Below are 27,471 nucleotides of genomic sequence, written 5' to 3'. Positions count from 1 at the left end.
AAACACGGGGTGACTAAGACTTGAAGGGGAAAAAAAATCAAGACATGTTTACAATTAAAACTTTTTATTGTTTTATAACCAAATAAAAATATCAGAATACATTTATGGGGCAGGTCTCAGATATTGGCTGCCATCTTTCCTCCTTTAATTCTGTGCACTGGCCTAAGGGGAAACAAAGAGCTGGGAGAAAGGTGTGCCTTTTGGAGACGGTGCTCTTGGGTCCACTGGAGGGTGTGCTCTGAGAAAAGTTGAGTCATTTGGGTGGAGGGGGTGGGTAGCAACCAGGTGGAGCCCTTTTCCGGACATGCAAGATGCGATTCCAAGTGGGGTGATTTAGGGACTCTGCAGGGCACTGTCGTCCATAGCTGGGGTGCTTAGACACCTGGAGGAAGTCATGTTCCCCCTTTACAACTGGTCCCCCAGTAGGGCAGCAAGCCACGGAGAAAGAGCTGATGGGATGGTGGCAAAAAGGCAGCCATGACTGGTCAGTCCTGGTGACCCCTGCATCAGGAGTAGAGGGCGCTTAGCTCTTTCATGGCTGGTCCTCTTGATGGCACGTTGGTAGCACCCAGTTTCCAAATCCCGTTAGCCAGCATCATGGCACTCCCAAGGCATGGAATTAATCATTAGGAAACTACTAGGTAGATGGCTTTAGGCCACGGCCTGAATGTAAGCATAAGCGACGGTTCAGGTGATCCTGTAATGTCAGCACGGACAGGAGCTCTATAGAGGCTGGCGTGCTCATCTACCTGGTGAGGCAACTGGTGTCCTGAGAGAAAGGGACTCTCCCAAAAGGAGCTCGAGTTCCCACTTCACTTGCCATTTCAAAGCCAGTTTTTGTAAGATTTATGAACCTCCCATTCATGCATCAAGATTATGCAAAGAAAGAGGGGGTAGTGGGGAGCTGTGCAAAAGCAAGGAAACTGGCAGTGTGCAACACTATCCAGAAGCTGTAATGGGGTCACCGGCTTTTCTGAGCACAAGACCCATGACATGTAGGGGAGGCCACCTGGAAAGCTTGGCTGGACTTGAAACCATTAGGTTAGGTCCTCTGTGGCAGTGAAGTTTAATGGGGCAGCCCTTAAGATTAAAGAGAGTTGATGGAAAGAAAGCCTCATAAAACCAGCTTCAGTCACACTATCTCCATCCAGCTCCTCAATTACTCCTCATGTCAAAGCATTTATTTTACACATGTGGTTCCCTTACCTGGAATGCTTCCCCCATCAACTAGACTGCTTTCAGATTTTGGCTTATATGTCACGTCCTGGGGGAAACCTCTGGCTACTCCACTGAAAATTCAGTCTGTGACTCTATGTGTGACCACTGATTAAGGCTCACCTCCTAGACTGTAAGCACTTGGGCAGAGACAGTTTCTGTGTTTCTCACAACTGTTACCAGATTTAGTCCATCACCTGACAACAGGTACTCAATAAATATTTACCAACTGAATGAAAACTGTAGGGAGACATTTTCATTCCAGTGTAAAACGAATAGTACAATTTCCCCCAGGTTATATGGCTGCCGCAAAGCAATTCCAAAAACAGGCTAAAAGAAACCAGACCAACTCCTAAGCAGTCATGACCCCTGCCCTTTCTGCTTCCTCCCAAATGTAAAAGTATATCAAATCCTAGGGTTTGCTTTAGCGAGGAAATGAAACACCATAGTAGATCACCCAGATTTTTCACTTTCTATTCAGAGAGCAGGTGGGTTGTTGACAGGTTACCAGTCCAGAGTGAAGGAGCCACTTGATCCAGAAAGAGCAAGCTTCCCGTTTCGGGGACCATGCCCTGCTCCAGTGGCAAAGCCTTTTGCGAGCCCCTCTGTCCCTCTCCAAAGACCCCGGTCGGTGGAAGGATGCTTCCCGCCTCCTCTGTGTGCAGAGGAGAACCAAACCCTTCTGGCCTGAGGGAGGCCCAGAGACAGCACTTCCAAAGAGGACACTCCTTCGCATCCGGGGAGCTGTGCAAACCAACCATGGAGCTTGCTGAGCCACAGGCAGCCGCACAGGCCTTTGCTACCGAGCAGACCAGACAACAGTTAGTGATGAGCTATAGGTCGCTCCCCTTGGGTTTACACGAGGACTCCTCAGACAGTGGGAGAGGGAGAAGGGAGCTAGCCCGGTACTTCACTGTATTCCATCGTGTCCCTTCCTGACAGAGGAGACTTAATGGGACGTTGCAGCCATCAGGAAAAGTTCATTTCCTGAGCGAGGGCACAAGCAACCAAGCAGGTTCTCCGCAAAACAGTAGAGCCTCTTGGCATCAGTAACGTCGCCTTGGGGAACAGGGGTGGGAGGCAGGCTTTTCACTGTCTATTCTTTTGTACCTTTTGTTTGGTTTTTGAATCATATAAGTATTATCTAGTCAAAATATTTTACTTTAAATGCATTGAGCATAATGTCACCTTCCCGGGGGTGGGGGTGGGGTGGAATCCTCTTGCTCTCAAAGTAGAATGTGTGTAAGTCTGACCTGAAATCCGCAGCGGCTGCCAAAGCTGGCCTTCTCCTCCCTCAGAACCAGGCGCTGCGTATCTCCTTAACCAGTGCTCTCACACGTGAACGTTCGTACAAATCACCCGAAGTCTTGTTGAAACACAGGTTCTGATTTCGGAGGACGACGGAGGGGGCAGAGACTGCCGTTCCAACAAGCTCCCAGGTGATGCTGTTGCTGCTGGTCCACAGGCCACACCTCTGAGTGAGTAGCGAGGCTCTGCAGCCACTAAATGGGGGAAGCAGCATAGTTCAGCAGTGTGGGGCTGGGAAGGAGGAGGGTAGGGAGAGAGGCTGGGGTGAGGAGCGAGGGCCTCCCTGTTAACAACTGCTTCCACCTGCCAAGTGAGCTCCACCTATTCTTATCTCCTTAGCCCTTCAGACCCCGCCTATGAGGAGAAAGCGAGGGAAGCCGGGAAGCCGGGTAGGGACACTCAGCCGCACAGAACTGCAAGGGAGAAACGACACAGGCAGCTGGTCTCCCGTTTGGGGGAGACACTATGCCCAGAGCTTCCTGAGGCTAGGCAGGAGGACTGGAGCAGAAGCCTCCCTGCCTCCCCTTCCTCACCTTACCTGGAAACCCTCAGAGGCTGCCTCTCCCCTCAAGGGCTAGCTGCCTCTTTCCAGGCCCAGGCCTTCCCTGGTTGCTTCCTTGGCCACCTATTATTTTATCCCTGAGGGCAAGGCCAAACGTCCCCTTGGATGCCGGCCAAAGTCTTTCTCTGAGGAGCCATCATTCTCAACAGGGATTTGTGAAAGTCTCAGCTAGAGGCTGGAGGAAGGCCAGAGTGGCTGAGCCGGGCTGTGACGTCTGTTGGCTCTGGAAGGAATTACACGTGTGCTCCCCGCACCCGGGGGCCAGGTCAGCATCTCATTTAAGCATCTCTTGGATAGGGCACAGCCCACAGCACATAGCATTCACTGTGTGAATGAATGAATGAACGGAGTTCTCGGAAAAATGACAACACTCGAGTACCACTCAGGCCCCTGGCCTTCCCCACTTCCCTCTCCAAGTCCTCCTCTTCTAGATCCGAGCCACAATGGCCACTAGGAGGCTTCCCTCCCCTGACACACAACGAAAAGCTTGTAGTAAGATCCCAAGGTGCAGAAGAGATGGCTGTGACCGGAAACACCTGTCCCACGCAAACACAAAGAGTTTTCAGTTCAGAGCTGCAGGCGGTTCTGCCGCAACATCTTCACCAAATCTGCTCTCAGCGAACACCTCTGGCTATGCCTCCGCTGTCTGCAGGTTCTGTAGCTGTTCCACATTCACCTTTCCATTCCCCGGGTGGCCAGACCTGTGTGGGGGGAGTAGGGGGCACACAGAGGACAACTGGGGACCCTGTGAAGAGGGCAGGCCTCCCTAAGGGCAGACTCCACCCACGGCAGCCTCTCGCTGGTGGCACTGCAGAGACTTCGCAGAGACGGGCAGCCTGGCGGAGTCCCTGGCCACAGCCCAGGTCCATTTGGTGCTCGGGCCGGGGCCTCCGGAGCTGTACCAGCAATGAGCAGCTGCCCTGTGGTGGCACCCTGAGGGCACCCGGGCCTCCCACAGCAATAGGCGAGGCTGGTCCCACAGCCAACACCAGCGGGGTGGTCATTCTTCCCTCTCACAGGCTGAGGAGCTCAGGGAGCACATTGGGAGCTGCTGCTAGGACCCCAGCCTCCCTGCCTCCATGCCACAACCCCATCTCTGTCTTCCTCACTTCTCTCCCTCCTTTGCCTGCCTCTCCTTCCCAGTCCATTTCTCACTCCTGCCCTGCACAGGCCCAGCTCCCCACTGGAAGCTGCCAGTCCCTGAGTCAACAAAGAATGAAAGCTGGGAACCAGAGGAAAGTCCCCCGGTCCGGGCCAGTAAATGGATATGGTTTACAAAAGGAGAGTTAGCAGCCCAGCCTGACTGAGCAAGAGGATCCCCTGTGTGCAGCCCCCAGTAGGGGAAATAAAGGGCGTTTACAGGCCCAAAACGGGCCACGTACCTGCTCAAGGACACACAGGCAGAAGGAGAGGCCTAAGGCCAGCCTCCTGACCCAGCCCAGGGCTGCCTCCTGCACCAGGCTGAGGTCGCATCTGCAGATATGGCCAGGCTCCCAGGGAAGGGCAGCCTGCAGGCCCACCTGTCAACATACCACCACCCTCCTAAGGCGAGGGCAGCTCCAGGATTTCTGGAAGGCATCTGATGAGGAGTAGGGGAATGGGGGGCTTGATAAGGCAGAAAAGTATCATGGAGAAGAACTGGATTCTAGAGACATACTGACTAGGTTCAAATCCCAGCTCTGCCATTTATTAGCTGTGTGACTTGAGCAAGCCACAACCTTTCTTGCCTCGGTTTCCTCATTAGAACAGGGACTGTGAGTGTCCACCTCATTAAGTTGCTGAAATGGGTTCATACAAACAACGAGCTCAGAGAGGTGCCAGGCAGAGGAAGCCTGAGGAAATGACATCGTACTCTTGTCTTAATTTTGGGATAGCACGGCAAGCAGACTGCTTTGTGGTAACTTCGGGGTGTTGAGGAAATAATGGGGATCACAAAGGAGCTAAAGCACCCCTGTCCCCCACAAAGTCCAGCTTGGGTGGGTGCTCCTGCGTCCCGGATGTCCTGCCTTGTGTCCAGGTCACACTGGAGCAGGGAGGAGAGGAGAGGGCCAGGCTGTCTCTGAAAGGCTCGTTCTCGGGTCCTCAGCCCAGCAGCCCCTCACCTGGCGGGCAGCCATTCTCCTTCTGGCTGCCGCCTCCGTGTTGTGCCTCCGGCTGCTCGGCCAACCCAGGCCCCGCCGCCGCCTCCTCTGCCTCTGGGGTCCCGTCCTGTTGCGAGGACTCAGCCAGGACCCGTAGGACGCTGGGCAGGACAGGACCCAGTTAACCCTGGCCTGTAGAGCCCAGCCCACCTTCCCCAGACTGGCGGGGTGGGGGCGGGGCAGGCCCTGTAGAGCCCCTCGCCCTGTGGGGGGCACCCCTCTCCCTCCAGCAGCTCAGCCAGGAGGCATGGGCAATGAGGGCTCCGTCTGCGACCAGGGTCAGGGCTGAGGGCTCAGCCTGCATCAGGGCTGGGTTCAGTCCAAGCAAATGATGCGGGCTGACCCTCCACCTGCTGTCCCAGGCTGTGGTGGGGTGGAGGGAGTGCCCAGGTGCCCATCTGGAGCCCACCATCTGCAATTGCCCATTCTGATCCCAGCTCCTCCAGAATGGCTGGGTCAGAACCCCTTTCCCCTTCCAGTCTGCCCACAGACATCAGGATTTCCCACACATACTATGTTCTGCTGCTATGAATACACGCATACACACCACCATGCTCAGGGCCCGAGAGAGCCTGGAAATGGCCCCCACAGGAAAAAACCACTCCAGCTTCCCTCAACCCCAACCAACCAGGACTACCAAGTCCAAGAATCCTAAAACATAAGTGCTAGCACGCTCACGGAGAGAGAAACTGAGGCCCAAGGAGGCCTCGGACTTGTCTGAAGTCACATGGCAGATAGCGGCAGAGTCAGGCCTGGAAGCCAGGTCCCCTGCCCATGGCCTCTGGAGGCCTTTTCTTTTGCCAGCTGCTCTGAGGCAGAATCCAGCTCTGTAAAGCATGTTCTCAGAACATTCCACCTTCCGCGGCCCTTCCAGGGGAGCTCCCAATGGCCCTGCCGCCACACTCCAAGCATTACCATCCAGCCAGGGTAAAGTTTCTAGGCCAGGGAGGGGAGCTCTGATCAAGGGGGCCCCCACAAAGGTCCCCCCAGGCTGCAGGGGAGGAAGCATAACTGACCTCACTTCCTCGTACTTCTTGTCTCGGTAAAAGTGGCTCTTCTTGATTAAGTAGATAAGTACCAAGTCACAGAAGAAAGCCCCCTGCAGCAAAAGAGTTAGGGTTCCTGACTCAGAATCCTAGGTTTCCAGAAAGCACCCTGCCATTTGACACACAGTACCTTCCGTCGGACCCTACAACAACCCCTAAAGAGCACCATTATCCCCAATCAATAGATAGGAAACTGGGCTCAGAAAGAGGCACCTTTGTCCAAGGCCACAAAGTTTGTCCGTGGTACAGCCAAAGTTAGCCCGGAGTTAGCAGATGGACTCCATCTGCTCTATCAGGCCAGGCACCCCTGTGTTGCCCTGACCCCATCCAATCATGTCTTCAACAAATGTCTACTGAGCACAGGCATTGCAGAGGGAGCAAAGGAATTCCAGAGGGCCCGTGTTGCAAAAGCAAGAGACACTTCTGGAGATGGGGATGGGGACATGGGGACCAGCCTGAAAATTTTCTTATAATGCCTTTGAAGCCTTGGTCTTAATCCCTCAGGGGGAGGCCTTGAATAGGGGCAGACACAGAACTGTGGCATTCTAGAAATTTCTAACGTTCTTTCTGGTAGTCAGTGTGAGAGACGGGTTGGAGAGGATCTGAAGAACAAGAATGACAGGGGTGGTCAGGGATGGGGGAACGACAGGATGAGGTTGAGGACAGAGCTAACCCAGGGGAACCCACCCACACCTGTTCACAGGGGCTTCGGACCAGAGCGCATGGTGCACACGCCCGTCTCGTCCACCAGAGGGCCACTCCAGCCGCAGCACGGAGGGGTGGGGGTGTTTCCTACCAGAAAGAGGAGGAGATGAAGGGGGGGGGGGGGGGCAAGGGAGACCTGGGCCTCTGACTCAGGGCACTGCACAACTCTTCCCCCGCCCCTGCCCAGATGCCCCAAATGTTATTTATCAACTCCTCCTTCCACAGAGAACACTCCACCCAACCCAGCCTCCGCCACCACCTTTCCCATTACCTTGATTTCACAGGTATGTACCCCATGCCCTCGTGTTCCGATTTACCCACATCATAAGAAAGTAATGCTGACAGTGGCCCCTCTCTAAGAAAGTTACATAAGCAAACACAGGATTCCCTAACAATGGTTGTTTGCAGTGAAGAGGAATCCTTTGGGGCTCACTGTCACCCACCACCTCTCAGGAGAACAGCCTTGCTGAATCCTCTGACTTGTTGATACTGTTACACAGTTTTCCTGGCCTCAATAAAAAGCCCATCCTAGGTCCTGCCAGAGGCCTCCAGTGGGGCCAAGAGGACGAGGCTGCCGGAAACCCTGGCAAGGAGCTTGCCAGGATGGGCAGGGGCCACCCACGGACAGCTCCCATGTCTTTAAAAAAAAACTTCCAGAAGAAAAAAGGGGCATGACAAGAGATTTGGGGGAAAGCGCTGCCCACCCTCCAGCAACTATTTCCTCTCCTGTGCGTCCCTCTGGGCCCAGCTGGACAGATCTGAGGAAGGACCACAGCCTGACTCCCTCGATGCTCATCTTTTTAGCCCCCGGATTTCCAACCGGGGGTGATTTTGTTCCCCGGGGGACATGTGGCAATTTCTGGAGACATTTCTGGCTTTCACAAGGGGGAGAGAAAGCACTGTGGGCATCTAGCGGGGAGGTAGTGCGATGCTGTTAATCATCTCACAGCACACAGGGTGGCCCCACACAGAAGAGCATTAGCAGTAGGGCCACAGCTGAGCAGCCCTGCATATAGCTGGATCCTGCTTCTTTTTAGCAGCAGTGGAGATGAAGCTTAGAAGTTCAGGGTTGACCCAGGATCCCAGAGAACCCTAGCCCCGCCCCCAGCTCCAGAGCTCCAGGCAGATACCTCTCTGGCTCTGGAAAGAGAAAGTCAGTCAGTCACTGCCACCTGGGGCTGTTGGCAGGTTTCAAGTCCCAGAAAGCCCTCTTTACCCGCATCCCACTGACCTCGCCCGTTCTTATTCTTTCTGAGGCATAAGGACAGCACCTCTGGAGCAGTGTCCCCCTCCCCGGCCAGTGCTCAGAGGGTGAAGGTGAAGGGAAGGAGGTACTCACAGCACCCATGAGTGCCACCCCAGAGCCAATGTTGATGATTGTGGGGATGATGTTGAACTTCCCTGCCTGTAGCACAGAGAAACACAGCAGGGTGAACAAGGAAGGGCGGACAGCAAGATTCCTAGGTACTCCCAACATGCCCCACTCCAGACCTGCCCAGCCTCAGGATGGGAGATACACCCACACACCTTGCCATTCACCATCACATCAAAGCGGATCCCATAGGCCTTCATGAGGGTGCGGAACTCCACTCCAGCTCCATCTCGGTAATATTTGGCAAACCTAGGGGAGACATGGCCCAGGGGAGACCTTCTGTGCTTGGCAACACATACTAGGCCGCTTTGGAGATTTATGAGCATCCCCAGGGAGGTTGGAGACCCTCTTGCTAACGTTATGGTAAAGACTCATCCAGATATTTGAAATCCTTACAGACATCCCCCAAGAGGCAAGGGCTTTCCCACGACACACTGGGCCAACCCAGGGCCACTACAGCACTGATGGAAGTGACCGAGCTAAGAAGCTAAGCCTCGGCTTCCTGGCGAACCCACAGAGTGACAGGAACTTCTCTCCTCTCCCAGTGATGCTCCCAGCTGGCACCCCTCACCTCTCCTCAGCTCCTTCTCCCTACACCTCCCACTCTGACAACCTCCCCCCAGTAAGGGGTGTCATAGTGCTGGCACCCAGAAAAGGACAAAATGTGGCCAGGGTCACAAGACAGCAAGTCTAGCCCCAGTTACCTGAAGTTATACCCAGAGGAGATTGAGTTTTCTGAAAATCTGTTGTCCAGACGGCTAAAAGAATAGCGAGGGTTGCATTCAGAAGGAGCTTTATCAAGATCACAATCCCATTCAATCTGAATTCCTATCACACCACCCTTGATGAAGAAGAGACAAGAATTAGTGCACAGAACTTTGCGGAGATGGGCAGAAGTCACAGACCGGCTCTTCACTGAGAGCTGGACAAGACGGGGAAACTGCTCAGGCCACGGGTCAGCCCCGCCGGAGCATCCTCCCAGGAGGAAGGCAGAAGCTCCAGGTCCCTTTGGAGAGGCTGAGAAAAGCACTTTGCTGACAGCCCCCATCCCCCAAGTCCCCTGTTTCATGCTTCCAAGGAGAAGGGAACTACTGGAGCCAGCACCTTACATGACAGCCGGACGCACCAGTGGGGCTCCTTCGGGCTCAGTTTCAACTGATGCCCCCAAGGACTGCGAACCAAACAGCAGGTGCTCGCTGTGCGTTTCACTGAGTGCCTGGGTTCTGACAGGCTGTGCGTCAGAGCTAATCCTGAAGACAGTGAGTCCCTGGGGCAGGGGACTCTGCACTACCACTCGACCCCAGGCGTCCCCCTCCTCACCACCCTCTTCCTGGGCCCAGGCCCAGAGCTCTTGGGCCCGCGAGCCCCCAGGCAGGGCTCCCTGAGTGCACGCTACCCACCTGCAGGGCTATCTCCTGGAAGTTGCTCCCCGTCCAGCTGACCACAGACCCCAGTCGGAAGATGGGGCAGTAGGGGTTCTCGGGGCCAAAGTGACAGGACTTCAGGAAAGCCTTGTCTTTGGTGTCCAGCACATTGGTCCTGGATGGAGGCCACGAACAGACAGTGAAATGAAGCCAAGACTGGCTGTTCCCAGGCCAGACACAGCCTGACTGACGCAGGAGTCCCAGGGCCTTTACCTGGCCCAGGCTGAGTCCCCGACTTCAGCCCCTACTCAAGTCCTGACTACTCCCTCTCAGCACCCTCCTCCATTCAAGGACAGAACGCCCCTCCCACAGCAGAGGGGAGGCGTGCCCCAGCATCACCCAGTGGTTCGTTCACATGCAGATGTCGCACACGCCCATGCACATGGGCCCACGCACAGTGAACAAGGAGGCAGGCCCTAGATCCCCGGAACCAAGTCCCACATACTTGGAGAAGTTGAATTTGGGGAAACGGATGAAGTTCTTTATGTAAATGGTGAAGTCTTCAGCCTTGCCCAGGAGTGGCTTCCTGCAAATCAAGCCAGCACAGTCTGTCCAGGAGGCCCTGGCCCTGCTCCCTCCGTACATCCCCCCAGGCCTGTGGCACGGCTGAAGCCTGCCTGCTCCCTGGGTCCCCTGGAGCCTTTGCCGAGGACCACCAATTTGTTCATGTTGGGGTGGTCCTCAGGCCTTTGTGGGGTGTCCTCAGAAAGAGGATCTCAGAGTACACATGTCTCCACCATCAGGCTGAGACCCGTTCACTGCCCGGGTAGCTCTTCAGGGTCCCGAGGCCATAGCCACTCACGCTGGCCTGGACTTTGTCTCCACTGGGCACCAGGCGAAGATCTCGCAGGTGCCCCTTTGCATGTTCCCCACCCGAAGGCAGCGGCCAGTCCGCACTCCTGCAAGATTGGGACAGGAACAATGCTATAAGCCTCCTGGCTCCAATTCCCCCGCTTTGCTCCCAACCCCGCCATTCCAGGCCTCACCATTTCCAGCCACAACGGGCTCCCCAGGAGGGCAGTCACTGTCTCTGTAACACAAGGCATCCGGAATGCTTTCACTCTGCCGGAAGAGAAGGGGCACCTGGCTGGGCCTTCCCCTGCAGGGGCTCCAGTTCAGAACCAAGGTCCCACCCCAGGAGTTGGGACGGGGTTCCTCCCTTAAGTGGGGCCACACACACCCTGGGAAACCTGCTTCTCTCCCCCCAAGCGATGCAGGTCTGTGCTCCAGTGTACATATCCTCCGGGCATTGGAAGGGGGCAGAAACCCCTACTTCAGGAGAAGGGTAGACCCCAACCACTGATGGAGGCTCACCCCCCCACCCCCAGCTTTCTGCACCAAATCAAACCTCAGCACAGGTTTTCTGCTGCTGGTTGGGGGTCACGATCAAGTTGGTGACGACAAAGAAGACGTTCTCTCCCTGAGAAGCCAGAGAGGGGTTGAGGGACATCCTCTTACCCTCTCAGGGACCCTCCTTCCCAGGATTCCTGGCAGGGGGTGTTGAGGACAACGGGGCCACAAAATCAGTGGATCCCACCCATTTGCCCACTGACTCTGAAGTCCTTGAGTAGATGTCCTTTGATAGGTCCCTTTCAGGCCCACAACCCCAAACTGGCCCCATCCACGGATCCCTATTCTGACCTCAGCCCCTGGGATCTAAGCCCAGATCTGGGAGAAGAGGTACTGACAGGGTGGCCAAGGCCCTGGCCCGGGCCAGTTGTGAATAGGCCAGGGAGCCATTCCCAAGGGCAGCAGCTAATGTACGGGAGCAGTTCTCTGTGCCAGGCCACCTGACTCACACTGATCTGGAACTCCTTGGGGCCCCATTCGGTCTCTACAGGCTCAGGGTTTGTTGGGAAGGGAGCGGTCCCATAGGTGCAGTCAAGGAGGACAAGGGGTTGGTGTTGGGGGAAGGATCTGTGCAGGGTCTCCATCTGCAAACCCTGGCAGCTGTGCCGGGCCAAGGGAGAAAATCGATGAAGTCCCTGGGTACCTCAGCAGCGTCCTATGTGACCCACCCCGAGCCAAGCCCTACTTGCGGAGGTCCCAGTGCTGGGTGGGGCTCAGACCTGGGGTGGGATGACGTAGTCCGCAACATCCCAAAGTCGCTCTCCGAGCTCAGAGGTGTTGGTGAAGGTCACGCCCTTGACTTTCGTGATGATACTGCTCTGCAGGGAGGTGTCGGTGTCTTGGTAACCCTTCTTCACCAGGAACACCCACCTGTGGGAAGAGGGCCCGGCAGGTGGGCATCAGCGTCACTGCTGCCCTCTGGGAATTTTCCCCGGGGTATTCACCTTTCCCCAGCTCCTGGGCAGGGGCCACGACGGCACTGCTGCCTGAGACCCGGTCCTGCAAGCAGCAGAGGCGACAAGCAACCCCGAGAGCAGGAAGATGGCTGCCCTCAGGGGCTGAGGCCTTGAAGCTGGCCCAGGCTGAGCCAGCCCGCTCACCCCTGCGCCGGTGATGTGACCTCGGGAGGGCCGATGAACTCCGGGGGTCAGCACAGGGACAACAGTGCCTCCCTCCAGGGGTGTGAGGACGGTTAAAGGAAATGGGGCACAACCTGAAACTAATCATGAGGACACCTCAGACAAATCCAGCCTGGGGCATTCTACAAAAGAGTACAAAATCCTATACTCTTTGACACCCAAAACACATGCAATAAAAGAAAAAATAGATGAGTGGAACTTCATCAAAATTAAAAACTTTTGTGCATCAAAGGACACTGTCGAGCAAATGAAAAGATAACCCACAGAAGGGGAGAAATATTTGCGAATCAGATAGCTGGTCAGGGTCTGGTACCCAGAACATATAAAGAACTCTTACAACTCAGCAATAAAAAACACAAATAACCCAGTTAAAAAAAAAAAAAAAAAGGAAAATAACGAGTGTTGGTGAGGCTGCAGAGAAACGAGTACCTGCCACGGTACAGCTGCTGTGGCAAAGTCTGACCGATCCCCAAAAGGTAATGATCTGTCCTCGCAACTTCACTCCAAAACATACACCCCAGAGAACTGGAAACCCACATGCACACAAAAACTTGCACATGAATGGTCTCAGCAATGTTGTCTGTGACAGCCAAGAGGGAGAAACAACCCAAATGTCTGGCCACACAGAAGAACAGATAAACAAAATGCGGTTTATCCATACAGTGGGATCGTGTTCAGCCATAAAAGGAATGAATGACTGATATACGCGACAGCATAGGTAAACCTTGGAAACATTCTGTTAAGTGAAGTAAGGGAGAATGCCAACCCACTGCTAGCAGTTAGTTACGGGTTTTCTCCTGGGGTGATGGACAGGTTCTGAAATAAGATAGCGGTGATAGTTGTAAACATGGTGAGTATTCTAAAAGCCACTGAATCGGATGATTTTAAATGCTTGAAACAGTGCGTTACATACTATGTGAATTTTACTTCAATTTAAAAACTGTAATAAAATAAAAATCCTGCACTCTTCAAAAAACATCAGTGTCATGAAATACAAAGACAGTCTCAGGTACAATTACAGATTAAAGGAGACTAAGGAGATAAGACAAATAAATGCAAGGCAGGATTTCAGATTTTTTTTTTTTTTTTTTTTTTTTTTTTTGCTATTAAAGGTAATTATTAGGGGTGCCTGCGTGGCTCAGTCGGTTGAGCGTCCAACTTCAGCTCAGCTCATGATCTCACGGTCTGTGAGTTCGAGCCCTGCGTCGGGTCTGTGCTGACAGCTCGGAGCCTGGAGCCTGCTTGGGATTCTGTGTCTCCCTCTCTCTCTGCCCCTCCCCCATTCATGCTCGCTCTCTCTCTCTCTCTCTGTCAAAAATAAACTTAATAAAAACAATTTTTTAATAAAAAAATAAAGGTAATTATTGGAACCATTTACAAAAGGTCTGTAGGTTAGAAAATAATATTGATTCAATGTTAATTATCTAATTTCCATAGCTGTACTTGATTAAATAAGAGAATTCCTTGGTTTTAAGAAATACACACCAAAGTATTTAGTGGTAAAGGGGCATAATGTCTGCAACTTAAACAGAAAAAATTGCATACATACACACACATCACGTGTGTGGAGAGAAAAAGGGAAAAGGACAACACAAACATAGTAAAATTTAACATCTGAGCAATCTAGGTGAAGGACGTTTCAAAAAGTTTATGCTACTCTTGTAACCTTTCTGTAAATCTAAAATTATTTCAAAATATCAAAAAAAAATTGTTTTTTCAATGAGATGGCACATGTAAATTGCTTAGCACAGTGAGTGCCAGGCCAGGGAAGAGCTCAATAAATACAACTCATCAACTTACTGGTGATGTGACAGTTAAGGTTAGAGACTATACAGCTTGACCGCTTGGGAAAGTTGGGAGGCCAGGAGAGGGCAGGAAGCTGCCTGCCTGAGGTCATGCAGGAGTAATGGGGGATGGCCTTCATCTCCCATGATGCCAGTAAGGGTTCTTTGCATAGCAGGTGCCAACCAAAATGTGCCCACCCTCTTCATCTCTGGAGGCAGACCTGCTATGTCCTAAGTCCTAGATTCTCCTTGTCTCCAAGGAACCCTGAGAGGGCTGGGACAGTGAGCCAACATTAGTAGGCACAAACTGGGCCCAGCCTGGACAGAAACATTGAGCAAATTCTCAGGGCACAACACTCATTCATTCACTCATTCATTCATTCATTTCACACCTACTTCCTAGCAGTTAGGTGATGCCAGGCCCTGCCTGCCTTCATAGTGTCTCCAGAATGGACGGGAGTCAGGCATTAAGCAAACGATCCCTGTGGAATGCATCAGAGTTATTCGAGAACGTGGGTCTGAAGCATGAGCGGGCACTAACCAAGGAGAGGCGTAAAGGCGCACGTGGCTGAGAAACAGCGTGTCCAAAGGCCCTCAGGTGAGAGGCATGAGGGTGCCTTAGGGATGAAGTTCCACGGGCAGTTGGGACAGTGGGGGCACTTGGCCTCCTAGTGAGGTCAGGGTGGCGCTCCCAGGAGGAGCATCTGTTCCTCCCCCAGTCAGGAAATAGTAGGGACTCAACAGCACTTACTGAAGCAGCAAAAGAGGCACACCAGCCTCCCAGACATCTGGTGTCATTTCCTCCCTCCACCTGTTCCCTCCCTCCTTGGGGGCGAGGGTACTGAACAGTGCCTGGCCAAGCAACTCCAAGGAGCTGCCCCCTCTGCCCATGGTGCCAGCCCCCACCAGGTGGGAGGGGGGGAAAGGTAGAGGCAGAAGGTCCGGCTGGGTGCCCGTAGAGGGCCTCAGGGCAGGACCCCCCAGCGGGACACCAGAGAGGCTGCCCCCCCCCCGGGGTGTGCTGAGTTGACCAGAAGGGAGTGCTGGGACATACCAGGCTGCTGAGTTGTCCCGGCCAGGAGCTTGCCACTGAGCTCAGTGATTATAAATAACCCACCCGGTGCCTGGGCCTGCACCAAAGAGACCAGGGAGGCTCCCAGAGAGACAGCTGGAGCCAGGCCCCTACGTCTTTGCCCCTTTCGAGTGGCCCCGACCCCAGGGCCCCGGCCCAGAGGAAGGAGCTGCCCACGGAGAGGCTGGTAAATGAAGGAACACAGATTTCCCTGCCCGCATCTCATCACCTCCAGAGCCGGTGGGGAAAGAGGGCTCTCTCCTTACCTGCCACCCTTAGACCTAAGAGCCCCTGGCCGAGCCCGAGGAACGCTCGTCCAGGTCCCAGGTCCCTGGAGGGGGCAGCCGCGGCCCCGCGCCTCCCCCACCCCCCGACAGCCCCCGGAGAACTCACACCACCAGGTAGGTCAGGATGGAGACCTGCAGCAGCCGGTAGAGCAGGCCCACCTTCTTGTTCTTGGCGATGACATATTTCTCGGTCTTGTAGTCCAACAGCGACTGGGAGAGCCCCTTGCAGCCCGCCTGCCCCATGGCGCTGCCTCACCTGCGCCTGCGGCCAGGGCCTCCGCTCGGGTGCCGCATGGGAGTCGCCTCTCGCCGCTGCTCCCCGCGGGTCCTAGGAGGCTCGGCACTGCGGTTCCCGAGGGCGCGACTCCAAGCAGCGGGGTCGCCGGCCGGGCGTGCAGGGCGAGGAGCGCGCGGGGGCACCGGCCGCTGCGGGCGAGGCTGCGGAAGCCGCGGCCGGGGCCCGGGGGGTGGGGGTGGGGTGGGGGTGGGAATGGGGACGGGGGCGGCGCCGGGCCACGACCTTGCTACCACCTCGCCCTCTTCCTCCTCTGCTGACGGCGACACCCCGACCATCTGCCGGGCCACCGGCCGGCGAGGGCACTCCTGAGGCGCAGGACCGCACGTGCGGCACAGGAAATCGGAAATCCGGCGCTGCAGGGGCGAGGAGAGGAGAGTAGGCAGGGCTGCTTTTCAAACTCACCTTTCTCTACTCCCAAAGAAATCCCAGGGGGCGTTGAATAGATGGAATAGATAGGGAAACTGAGGCCAGGGGAGGCGGGACCTACAGCGCAGGAAGTGAGGAGGGGTTGAAAAAAAGTTGGAGGCAAACACACCAGGTTTCTTGATTTTTCCTGCTCTCTGGGGAACCTTGATTCTCACCACTCAGGCTGAAAACACTGAAGACAGGCCCGACCCACGGCTCCTGTGTCCTCTGTGTTTAAGTGGGTGTTCCTACTGCGCAGCTGCCTCTCTTTTAAAACCCCACGTTCCCAGGGGGTCAGTTGGCAAGCAGGCCCCAGCCAGCGCCCACAGCATGAAGAACTCCCCACCACACCTAGGACAGACGGATGGGCTGGGGGTGTGGAGATGCAGGCAACCAAGACCTAGGATCATAAAATATGCCCGGGGGGGGGGGGGGGGGGGGGTTGTTCAGACCAACTGTTTGATAGGTCCCCAAAGCAAGAGATGGGCCTAGTCTAGGGTGCTAACCCTGCACCCCTCTTCACAACAGGTGAAATGAAATGAGAGGGTGTGAGCCCTGGGATGAAGGAGGGCATGTCCGAGATCAGTTTTAGAAGTTACCACAGCCACGAGAGGCAGGCCCCTGGGCGAGCTATGTGTGCCCCTCCCTCCACCCCCTGCCTTGAGCTAACACAGTACACCCACTCACTTTCTACATCCTGCCACCTGACCAGAAACAGTTTGGCTCCTCTATCTACCCTGGCCTTTCATATACCTGTGAGAAGTTCCCTTCCCTGAACCACAGGCTGCAGGAGTTGGAAGGATCCCGAAAGCTCACCAAATGTGCCTCTAAAAGTAAAAACTACAGGGGTGCCTGGTGGCTCAGTGGGTTAAGCATCTGACTCTTGATTTGGGCTCAGGTCATGATCTTGACGTTCGTGAGATGGAGCCCCACATGGGGCTCTGTGTTGACCCAAGCACGAGACCTGCTTGGGATTCTATGTCTCCCTCTCTCTCTCTGCCCCTCCTTCCTAGGTTCCCCACCCCAGTCACTTTCTGTTCCATTATTACCCCTTATTCCCTGAAAGCACTTGTCATTCTTGGATAGGACCTTGCTTACTTATTGACTGTGTCCCCCACTAAGACCAGAAAGCTCCTGGAGGATGGGGACCTTGCCTTTGACATCTTTGTATCATATGCCTACTGCTGTATCTGCCATATATTAGTTCAATATATATATATATATGTTGAGTGAGTGAACAAAATCAGGCCTGGTTTTTTTAAATAGGGAGGAGATTTGGAGCTGCCACCCTGTCCCAGTCATGACTAAGGATTTTAGAAGCTGATGTCATCCTGGGGGGGAGGCTTGGGAATTGTCACCAGACCTCCCTTCCACTCTCCTACAGGCCTCTTCCTCAGCCCTCCTCTCACATGGATCTCCAATACTCAGGGGAGAGGCAGCCTCAATGGAGTGACACCACATCTGTGAAGATTCCCATTAACCTGAGCCCATGAGGAGGCCTTTCAAGACCTCAAGATCTGGCCTGAAGAGTTCGAGGTTAGAAAGCATCACCCCCACAGAGCCCCCTCACCCTTGCACAAGCCGCGTATAGGATGTGCCCCACTGGGTCTCTCCCCCCGACAAAGGGAGTTCCAGGCTTTGTGGCATGGCCTGCGTGTTCTCCTGAGAGATCCTAGAGGCCACGGCCTTCATTTTGCAGGTTGGATCACTGAGGCCCCAGGTCATAGGGCACAGCCTAGCACTAACTCCAGTCCCGTGCACTCTCCCCTGTTCTCGCTTTACCGAGTACCTACTGTGTGCTGCGGCAGAGGCTGAAATGCAAGGCTCCCTGCCCTCTGTGGCTCATATAACTGCCACTCTAGACCCTTCTAGAGAAGGGTCTCTGCACTTATTTGCCCACCAGTGTGGGCAGCCCCTCTCGAACCACCCCATGACTTAGCCAAGACCAGGCTGCAGTTTCTGACACAACTATCCTAAAGCTTTAGGGACCACATGAGGGAAGACTGAAGGGGAAAGGGCCACTCTTGGGGCCGGGCCAGACCCTTCCTGTGGATTCCCTTATGGCACAGCTCCTTAAGACTGCTAGATCCAGACCCATCAGTGGGTCATAGTATCAATTTACAGGGTTACAACCAAGCACATTCAAAAAGAGAAAGAGAGAGACATTTCAAGAGTTGAAGAGTTCAAGAGCAAAAGCAAAAATGAGAGCGAAAATACCAGTGTAGGGTAGGTATAGTTTTCATGAAACTTTTGTTTTTAGTATGAGTGTGTCCATGTGATGTGGAATGTATTTCTTCCTGGGGTTCAGGGTCACAACAGTGAAAAATGCTTCTAGAAAGCTGCAAACCCAAGTATCTGCAATCTACCTCCATATGGGGGAGGCCAGCTCACCACTCCCACCAGTTCAGCCAAACACCCAATATACCCAAGGCGGGAGAAGGGGCCTATGCACTTTACATCTCCATCATTCAAATTCTAAGTCAGGGATGTTTCCAGATCCAAAATGAATTCTCCGCTTGAAGGAAAATTGCCTGCTGCTTTTGATTGATAGTTTTTCCAGCTTCTACCTAACCCTATCTCGTCTTACAAGCCCCAAGGCACCCTGCTCCAGTATCGTCACCATTACCAGATGTCTTAGCACTCACTACTTGCTGAGCACTCTTCTAAATGCACTATGTGTGTGGGCTCACTTAATCATCACCACCCTAACCACCTATGTGGTTGGTACAATCATTATCTTTATTTTTCCCTAAGAGGCTAGATGAGTCTACGAGTAAGCATCTGAGCCAGAATTTGAATCCAGGTGATCTGGCTCTCCAACCCCAGTGGTCATCTCCATTTGTCACCATGAGCACAGTGCTTTACAGTTTCCACATCAATTCACTTGACTCATTCTGTGAACCCAGCCAGAGAGGTAGCTGTCAATCCCATTACACATTTGATGGAACAAGGTCCCAGGTCACCTAAAAAGCTAAAATTAGTCCTAGGTCTCCCAGCCATCCACTCAGGGCTCAGCCCTCTGGAACTGTGGCTTCCTCTGAATGACCTTTAATATGTAGCTCACACATTTGCCCTGCTGCTGTGGAGGGAAGCCACTGCCAAGGCCCAGAAGTATAGAGCTCCGCGGAGGGCAATGGATTCTCTCATGATGCCATATTGGAGTGAGGGGTCCGTCAAGAGAATGGGCACCTTCTGCAGGAGCTCCCACTGCTGCGGGGGGTGGGGCGCATTCTGGCATGCCAAGAACTGACCACGTGCCTTGAAACTTCACTTCCTGGGTCAGGGGTCAGGGGTGAATGGCCTGTCTTCAAAGTAGTGAAAACCCCTCCCTGGCTCACCACCACATCCCTTCCCTCCCCTCTCCCAAAGACGTCTACGTGATGCTTCATTATAATGAGTGTTGGCAGTGAGTGAACCATTCTCATCTGGTTCACAAGACTTTGTCCAGCTGAAAGAGTTAAGGCACCAGCAGTAAAGTGATAGGGAATCATAAGACGAATTTCTTTCTTTTTTTTTTTTTTTTTTTGGAAAATGAATTTCTAAAGGGCCTTTTTTTTTTTTTTCTTTTTATATCATCTCACTTGCTCCTAAGACTTGCCAACATTTTAAGCTTATTGTTCTGTGTGGTTTGGACCCCCTGCTGTGGCCATCTTGGTCTCCTCCGGGTCCTGGGATAATTTCTAGTTAAAAACATGATGGATCCTCAAATGTTGAAGTTGACACAGACAGAGCCCTCACATGTCTCCCCCAAAGAAATGTGCTGGACTCTTTATTTAAGGGGAAACAGACCCTCATGATTCTGACTCCAACCTTTTCTCTATACCATTTTCTCTTCTTTCTCCCATGAATTTTGTAGATCATAAGGGAGGGGGTATGGTGCAATAGAGTGGGCCCTGGAGGCAGGAGAATTATAAGGACATCACCCCTTATTAATCTTTTTTTTAAATGTTTAGTATCTTTGAGAGAGAAAGAATGAGACAGAGCATGAGCAGGGGAGGGGCAAGGAGAGAGGGGGCCACAGAATCTGAAGCAGGCTCCATGCTGTCAGCACAAAGCCCAACGTAGGGCTCAAACTCACAGTGCAGAGCCTGATGTGAGGATCAAACTCACGAACTGTGAGAGCATGACCTGAGCCGAAGTCAGATGCTTAGCCGATTGAGCCAACCCAGGTGCCCCAGAAATCGCCCCTTTAATCAGGAAAAACTCCCAATCTCTAGGAGATGAGGAGCTTCTAAGAGGGAAACCACTCTGCCTGCAGATGGGTGGCTCCACAGGAGTAGCCAATAGCATCACTGCGTTTCCATCAGAGGCTTGGAGGTAGCACTTGGTCACCCTGTGGCCTCAGAAGACATACTTTTCCCTATAGCCCTAGCAAGGGTGGAAATTCCCCTAGGTACTAAAGCTTTCCCTTTAGCCCAAGGAGGCCAACAAAAACTGTTCTCCAAAACATTAAAGGAAGACAAAAAGAAATTTAAAAACCACAAATTCCATATAATAATATGGTTCTTGCAGCAGAGGTTCAGATATTACACACAGCGAATGTGTTTCTATTTCCCACCCCTAAGCGAGGAAGGTTCATGCAAGGCCTAGAGGTAGATTTGAGTCTGTGCTGGGGCACAAGAGGAGGTCACCACAACATAAGGCCTTAGAGGGCCATCGGCAGACCTGGGTTTCCTTCTGAGTCCTGAGTATCCTGGATGGCCCAGAAGGGACAAGAGTGGGAAAGGTTTCACAATAAGAGTGGGTGTGGGAAGGGTTTCACAATAAAAGACCTTGCAAAGTAATTTGTCCTTTAGCTTTTCTTTTCCTTCGATAGTCCTTCTATGATAAACACATTCCATTAATAGACATTACTGGTCCATTTAAGAAATAGCGGATGCATTATTAATGCCATTTCAGTACAGTCAACAGGAAAAGGTGGCTCCTCTCTGTGGGAAGCATTTCTGAGTCCATCAGTGGCTTGTGTGACCCATCTTAATTGATGGGTTGTTATTCATTACTTAGTTCCCAAAATGCAACCTGGGGAAAAACTCTATGGAGATATCAAGTACTTAAAAAGGGCAGAGTCAAGTGATGGTCTGCCGAGCACTAAAAAGGCTACAGATTCACTCAAGTCAACCAAACCTTCAGAGTAGCGACATCTCTCACAAGGTGTGCCTTAGGGCAATCTTATCTTTTCCTTCCTCCTGCTCCCTGCACTGCTTTCTCCCATAACCTTCGCGAAATTCCTCACAGCCACCCCTTCCACTCCCCTCCACTCTCCAGTTCACATAACTGAGGTAGTAATGAAATGAGAACGTGCAGGAAATCCTCGTATGAAAAATACACCGTGAGTAGTTGTGCTTCACGTAGTTCCTGTACACAATTCTTCCTTAGGTGATTCTTGATCCTACTTACTGTCCCCGCCTGCCTTTCCAGCTCACACGCCACATCATGCACACTCAGCTTCAGCCGAATTGGCTCACAAGCTTTACCACATCTGTCATTTTCCAACCTCTGTGCCTTTGCCACGGCTGGTCTCCCCTCAGTCCTCCATGGCTTCAAGGCTCACCTTACAGGGGTCTGTCTCCTTCATGAAGGCTTCCAGGACCCCCTCTCCTTCCCTAAATACCCAAAGGACAGGATCTGTACGATTTAGGCGGTTACCATTGGATACATATCTGTCATATAGGACTATGAGTGCAGGAAAGGGATTTACCTTACTTTGTACCACGGGGCCTTCATCGAGTAGATGGTCACGGAGGCTTGTAGAATGATAAGAGATGGGGGAGGGGGACAGAAAGGAAGGAAGGAAGAAACGGAGGGAGGGAGGATGGACTGATTCCGGATCACCATGCCTCTGGCCATTAGCCGGCATATTTGAAGCGTCTGAGGACAGAGTGACTAAGCCTGTGCATATTCATAGAAGATTTCAGAGATAATTCTGCCAGAGCATTAAGTTAAATTTGTCTCCTGAAGCAACTTCTAGGTCACCAAGGCTCCAAGTCTGTGCTAAGGCCTATCCGTTGACAGAAGTGTAATCAGATGAACACATTTGATCTCATAATTAGCATTTCCCAGGGGGTGACCCTTGCATGAAAATCATCTGGAGGGCTTGCCAAAAAAGCAGATTTTTTCAGGCCCGAGCTGGGCCAGAGCATCACAGCCCTTAGTGGGCAAGGCCAAGGAACCTGAAGAGCTGAGCCACCTGCAACTGTTGTGCTAGCAAAGTCTGAAAACCACCACTCCGCCCAGGGCTGTCAGCTCCGTCTTGCCAAGCTGACAGGAAGCTTTTGTGGGAAAAAACCATTCGATTTGGAGATCCAAAAATCTGCTGTTGTTCCAACAGCTCTGCTATAACTAGACCTGTGGGGTTGTTTCTTCCTTCAGAAAACAGAGCTAAAACTCTCTGGAATGATCATTAAGATTAGCTGCAAAAGTACAAAGCCCAGGGTAGGACACTGCTTTTTTTTTTTTTTTTTTTTCCTTTAAGTTTATTTATTTATTTGGAGAGACAGAGAGCCCAAGCAGGGGAGGGGGAGGGAGAGAGAGAGAGGGAGAGAGAGAGAGAGAGAGAGAGAGAGAGAGAGGCGGGGAGAGAGAGAATCCCAAGCAGGCTTCATGTTGTCAGCACAAAACCTGATGCAGGGCTTGAACTTACAACCTGTGAGATCATGACCTGAGCCAAAATCAAGAGTCAGACACTTACCAACTGAGCCACCTGGGTGCCCCTAGGACACTGCGTTTATTAAATGCACCAGAACATATGAAGTAGGAGGTCTCTATATGTTACATTTTTTTTTTACCACTCTTTAACTGAAATGTAACATTTCCTTTAATTATGAATGTAGGCAACATTCATGGCCATGTTAGCAGTATCTGTATCTTCACACCAATAGAAATTACAGATATTTTCCCACATTACAGTTATTGCAGACATCTCAAAATACATTTTAAGCTCACCACTACTTTAAAAGATGGGTAGTTAATGGGTGCCTGGGTGGCCCAGTCAGTGAAATGTCTGACATCAGCTCAGGTCATGATCTCACTGTTTGGGAGTTTGAGCCCCGTGTCGTGCTCTGTGCTGACAGCTCAGAGCCTAGATCCTGCTTCGGATTCTGTGTGTCCCTCTCTCTCTCTGCTCCTCCCCTGCTTGCACTCTGTCTCTTTCTCTCTTTCGAAAATAAACATTAAAAAATAAATAAAAGAAGGGTAGTTATTAGACATGTTGCTTTAAAAAAGAAGCACATGAGTCTCCATAAGAACTTTTCAATATTCTGGTTATTGTATTTCAATATAATTGGTTCTTTGTAAACTTTTTTAAAAATTTTTTTAAAAAAGAGAGAGAGACAGACAGAGCATGTGCCGGTGAGGGGCAAAGCAAGAGGGAGACACAGAATCGGAAGCAGTTTCCAGGCTCTGAGCTGTCAGCACAGAGCCCAACACGGGACTCAAACCATGAACTACAAGATCATGACCCTATAGGCTAAGTCGGACGGACTCTTAACAGACTGAGCCACCCAGGTGCCCCTGTAAACTTTTATTTTTATGTACTTGAAAACAGCTGATGGATGGACAGATGGGAAAATATGTGATAAAGCAAGCATAGTATAAAATGTTAATGGAAGAAACTAGATGGTGGGAAGGCAGCTGTTCGCAACCGCAGAATTCAACTTTTCATAATACAATGTTGGGAGAAATCTGAAAAGGGGTGCCTAGGTTTCACCAGACCACCAGAGGGGTTTATGACCTAGGGAAAAAGTTAGAAACCCCTGACTTAGTGGTACTAGTGTCCTTTACTAGCTAGCCAGTCTTCACTCACTCACTAGGTGAGTTCTTCATCATTGGACAAAGGACCCCAAGCCCCAGTGTAGAATTCCAGGAGTTAGGCTGGTAGCCTTTTCCTAGACTAGGAAATCTCAAAGTTTTGCAGAATCAAAGTGGGTCAGTGGTGTTTTCTCCCACCTCAGCCTTCCAACCTTAATCTTACACCTCACTCACAGCTCTGAAGAGAAAAAAGATTACCCCAAAGTAGGACACTAGTCAAATCCCAGAAACCAAAACCAAGATCACGAGAACATCTGCCGGCACACCAGGCAGGGCAAGTCTGGGCCCCTTTCCCAGGCCCTAGACAGAAGAGAAGACATTCCCAGAGACACGTCTTCAATCACCAGCCACTCGCCCCCCAACTCTGCCCTCAGGACTGCAACTGGCTATGGGGTCCCAGAACTTCTTTCAGGGAGGAGGGAGGGGGAGGAACAGAGCCTCCAACTGGCTCTCCTGGACATTGGAACCATGGTCCTGGCTCCTTTGTGGTACTTGGGAAGAGTTCCTCTTTCAGACAGACCACCAGGAAGGACTAGTGCTTCCTGATGCCCACCAGTAGATCTGCACAACTCAGTTCTCCCATTTCTGGAGGTCACACTGCTCCAATTCTATCTGAGTCAAAGCATCCTTACTCACCCAGAGGATCCAAAGTTCAGAGGGAGAAATACACCTCTTACTTCTATCCCAGAAGATGGTGCAGTCCAGAAGAGCTAATGAGAAGGAACCAGGGCCACATTTGAACTGGACAAGAAAGTAAAGCACAGAGGGCACAAAAAAGTCATCTTTTTTGTGGTTGTTGTTGTTGTTGACTTATTTTTGAGAGAGAGACAGAGGCAGGGGCAGAGACTGGGTGGACAGAGGAGCCGAAGTGGGCTCTACACTGACAGCAGAGAGCCTGATGCAGGGCTCAAGCCCAGGAACCGAGAGATCATGACCTGAGCCGAAGTCAGATGCTTAACCGATTTAGCCCCGGGCGTCCCCCCCAAAAAAATGTCTTCTCATTTCATGGGAAAGTACATGGTCTTGCCAACAAAGTAAGGTAAATTAAAGCTATGATTATATATCCATTAACCAAATAAGTCAAGTAAAAACAGAGATCCCAGGACATGTTCATGCTGCTGATAACCATGTAACATGGCTCAGTCCTTCTGGAAAGCTATTTGGCATCATATGGCAATTACAAAAATGTCTTTAATTCCACTTTTGGAAAAGTTGAAAGGGTCTCTTTATAAACTGTAAAGAGCTCTGCACAGTTATTAATTCCCCAAAGACACACTAGACCAAGGTGTCACTTCTCCCCATCCCCTCCACCTACATTTGTCAGCAGCATTTTTTTCTCTGACACTGGTTCCTTGAAAATGGTCACAAATTCTCACAAATGGCAAAATATATGGTGCTATTTATGTAAAAGAAAACAGGGGCGCCTGGGTGGCTCAGTCATCCAACTTTGCCTCAGGTCACGATCTCACAGTTCATGGTTCGAGCCCCACATCAGGCTCTGTGCTCAGAGCCTGGAGCCTGCACTGGATTCTGTGTCTCCCTCTCTGTCCCTGCCCCCTTGTGCTCTGTCTCTCCCAAAAATAAACATTAAAAAAATTTATATAATGCTATTTTAAAAAAAAAAGAAGGAAAACAAAACAAAACCCCAAAACTATGTACTATATACGTATTTATGTGAATATTTACAAATGCACAGGATAAAGCCTGGAAGAATGTACACCACACCAGTTCACCTCAGCTTCTAAGGAGGGCCACAGGGTGGGGCAGGGTGTGACAAAGGCAGTTTTTCACTTTTCACTATGATCTTACTGTGAGAGTGTTATTAGTTATGTACTTTCCAAAATATACTTCCACTAATCAAAGTCAGGTTAGCTGAAGTTGGAAATTGTCTATTTAGGTGCGTCCAGCTACTTCCTGACCTCTGATACTAGAACTACTCTTCCTAAAGTGATTAAATGTTTCCCTTGATTCCATTTAATAAATCTGTTTTGTTTTTTTAATTTTTTTTTAAGGTTTATTTATTTTTGAGAGACAGAGAGAGACAGAACATGAGCAGGGGAGGGGCAGAGAGAGAGGGAGACACAGAATCGGAAGCAGGCTCCAGGCTCTGAGCTGTCAGCACAGAGCCAGCTGTTGGGCTCGAATTCACAGACAGCAAGATTATGACCTGAGCCGAAGTAGGAGGCTTAACGAACTTAGCCACCCAGACGCCCCACTAAATCTGTTCTTAAAATAATGGTAGGGGTGGCTGGCTGGATCAGTTGGTGGGTGGAGCATGCAACTACTGATCTTGTGGTTGTGAGTTCAGGCCCCACGTGGGGTGTAGAGATTTCTTAAAAATAAAATCTTAAAAAAAAAAAGTAATGCTAAAATTCTGACACTATTACAAGGCTTATCATTACTAATTGTAGCTAGGAGACTCCAAAATACCTATATCCCTAAAATACCTAATTTCCCTTCTTGTAAGGGTACAGATGTGCATAGACCTTTCGCTATATACAGATAACGTAAGACTGCTGAGCTTTGCCATATGAAGCATCCTTTCTCAAAATTTAATTAGGCCTAACAAGCTTGCCAGATTAAGGTTTTCACATCTGCTTGATGTCATGCCTTCTTCAACAACCAAAGTTCAGATGTTTTCAGAAGAGAAAAAGGTTATTTGAATCTGTGCTCACTAGGTGTTAACGGGGGAAATGAAAACAGAGAAATCACAAGGGGCATTTTCCCCATGCTAGTGTCAAGCTGACTTCATCTTGGTCCTTATCTGGTCAAGACAGCGGCCATAACCCATTGTCCTTGTATCTATACAAGCTTTGGCACTTCCTGTTCTCCGGGAGAGGAGGATGAACAGGAAATGGAAAATGCCTGGCACTAGAAAAGCATCTTTTAGAATAAAGGCCTTGGCCCAAGCTATAGCAGATGAATTTGTAAAATCTAATCATGTCTCTGTTTATAATAGTCCTTTCCCTTCTCAGACTGGTCCCTTACACAGTCTCTTGACTACAATTGCATTGGTTTAACTCCAATCAGATCAGCACAGCTCAGTCAATAGCTCATAGGTGGTCAATATAAGGTTTGACTGTTATAATGGGAGTAGGATCTTATTTGTAATAATATATTTTTTTAATTTTTTCTTAACGTTTATTTATTTTTGAGAGAGACAGAGCATGAACGGGGGAGGGCCAGAGAGAGAGCGAGACACAGAATCTGAAACAGGCTCCAGGCTCTGAGCGGACAGAGCCCGATGCGGGGCTCGAACTCACGGACCGTGAGATCATGACCTGAGCCGAAGTCGGACGCTTAACCGACTGAGCCACCCAGGCGCCCCATAAAAATAATTTTTTAAAAAAATATAAATCCAAGGGCTGCAAATCACCTAAAACACTGCAAACTTGGACACAACTCCTGGATCCAACAATAGGAAAATATCTAAGCAAACTTACCTCTTTCTTTGCCTTCAAAGACAAATCCTCTGAAGTAACTCAAGAAATGTAAAGAGGGAAGAAGTCCACGGTAGCATTGGAAACGGAGAATGATACAATAAAGGAACCAAAAAT

At 51.3% G+C, this 27,471-nt stretch overlaps 1 protein-coding gene and 1 long non-coding RNA gene across 13 annotated transcripts; one reads left to right on the top strand and one right to left on the bottom strand.

Annotated features, from left to right (window-relative positions):
• Positions 1–47: 47 nt before the first annotated feature.
• P2RX5 (purinergic receptor P2X 5) lies at positions 48–27,471 on the bottom strand. Of its 12 annotated transcripts, none has more exons than XM_045487701.1 (14): positions 27,358–27,471; positions 15,512–16,056; positions 11,843–11,993; positions 11,122–11,193; positions 10,760–10,835; positions 10,576–10,672; positions 10,219–10,299; positions 9,750–9,888; positions 9,054–9,190; positions 8,505–8,598; positions 8,317–8,382; positions 6,966–7,064; positions 6,243–6,325; positions 48–2,717 (listed from the first exon to the last, which is right to left on the bottom strand). In XM_045487701.1, exons 2-14 carry the CDS (start codon positions 15,646–15,648, stop codon positions 2,510–2,512), a joined length of 1,440 nt encoding a protein of 479 aa, XP_045343657.1. In that variant the 5' UTR covers positions 15,649–16,056; positions 27,358–27,471; the 3' UTR covers positions 48–2,509. The 12 variants fall into 12 exon arrangements, with proteins under 12 accessions (XP_045343657.1, XP_045343658.1, XP_045343660.1 ...); XM_045487702.1 differs by lacking the exon at positions 27,358–27,471 and having other exon boundaries at positions 48–2,202; positions 2,469–2,717; positions 15,512–17,497; XM_045487704.1 differs by lacking the exon at positions 27,358–27,471 and adding an exon at positions 14,443–14,528 and having other exon boundaries at positions 15,565–17,497.
• Positions 15,097–18,780, top strand: LOC123603180. Its single transcript, XR_006714768.1, has 2 exons — positions 15,097–15,519; positions 17,493–18,780. It is a non-coding gene; the product is annotated as an uncharacterized LOC123603180 (long non-coding RNA).

The sequence above is a fragment of the Leopardus geoffroyi genome, chromosome E1, assembly GCF_018350155.1.
Source record: "Leopardus geoffroyi isolate Oge1 chromosome E1, O.geoffroyi_Oge1_pat1.0, whole genome shotgun sequence".
NCBI lineage: Eukaryota > Metazoa > Chordata > Mammalia > Carnivora > Felidae > Leopardus > Leopardus geoffroyi.
The sequence above is the reverse complement of the archived record's forward strand: the minus strand, read 5'-3'. Positions and strand labels throughout refer to the sequence as shown.

Bases quoted from the DNA above. Each gene is read 5' to 3' on its own strand.
- P2RX5 (XM_045487701.1), bottom strand. From the start codon at position 15,648: ATGGGGCAGGCGGGCTGCAAGGGGCTCTCCCAGTCGCTGTTGGACTAC. The intron at 9,889-10,218 runs GTATGTGGGACT...GCCTCCATCCAG, and splicing joins CCCAAATTCAACTTCTCCAA to GACCAATGTGCTGGACACCA. The intron at 8,383-8,504 runs GTGTGTGGGTGT...TCTGTGCTACAG, and splicing joins ATGTGATGGTGAATGGCAAG to GCAGGGAAGTTCAACATCAT.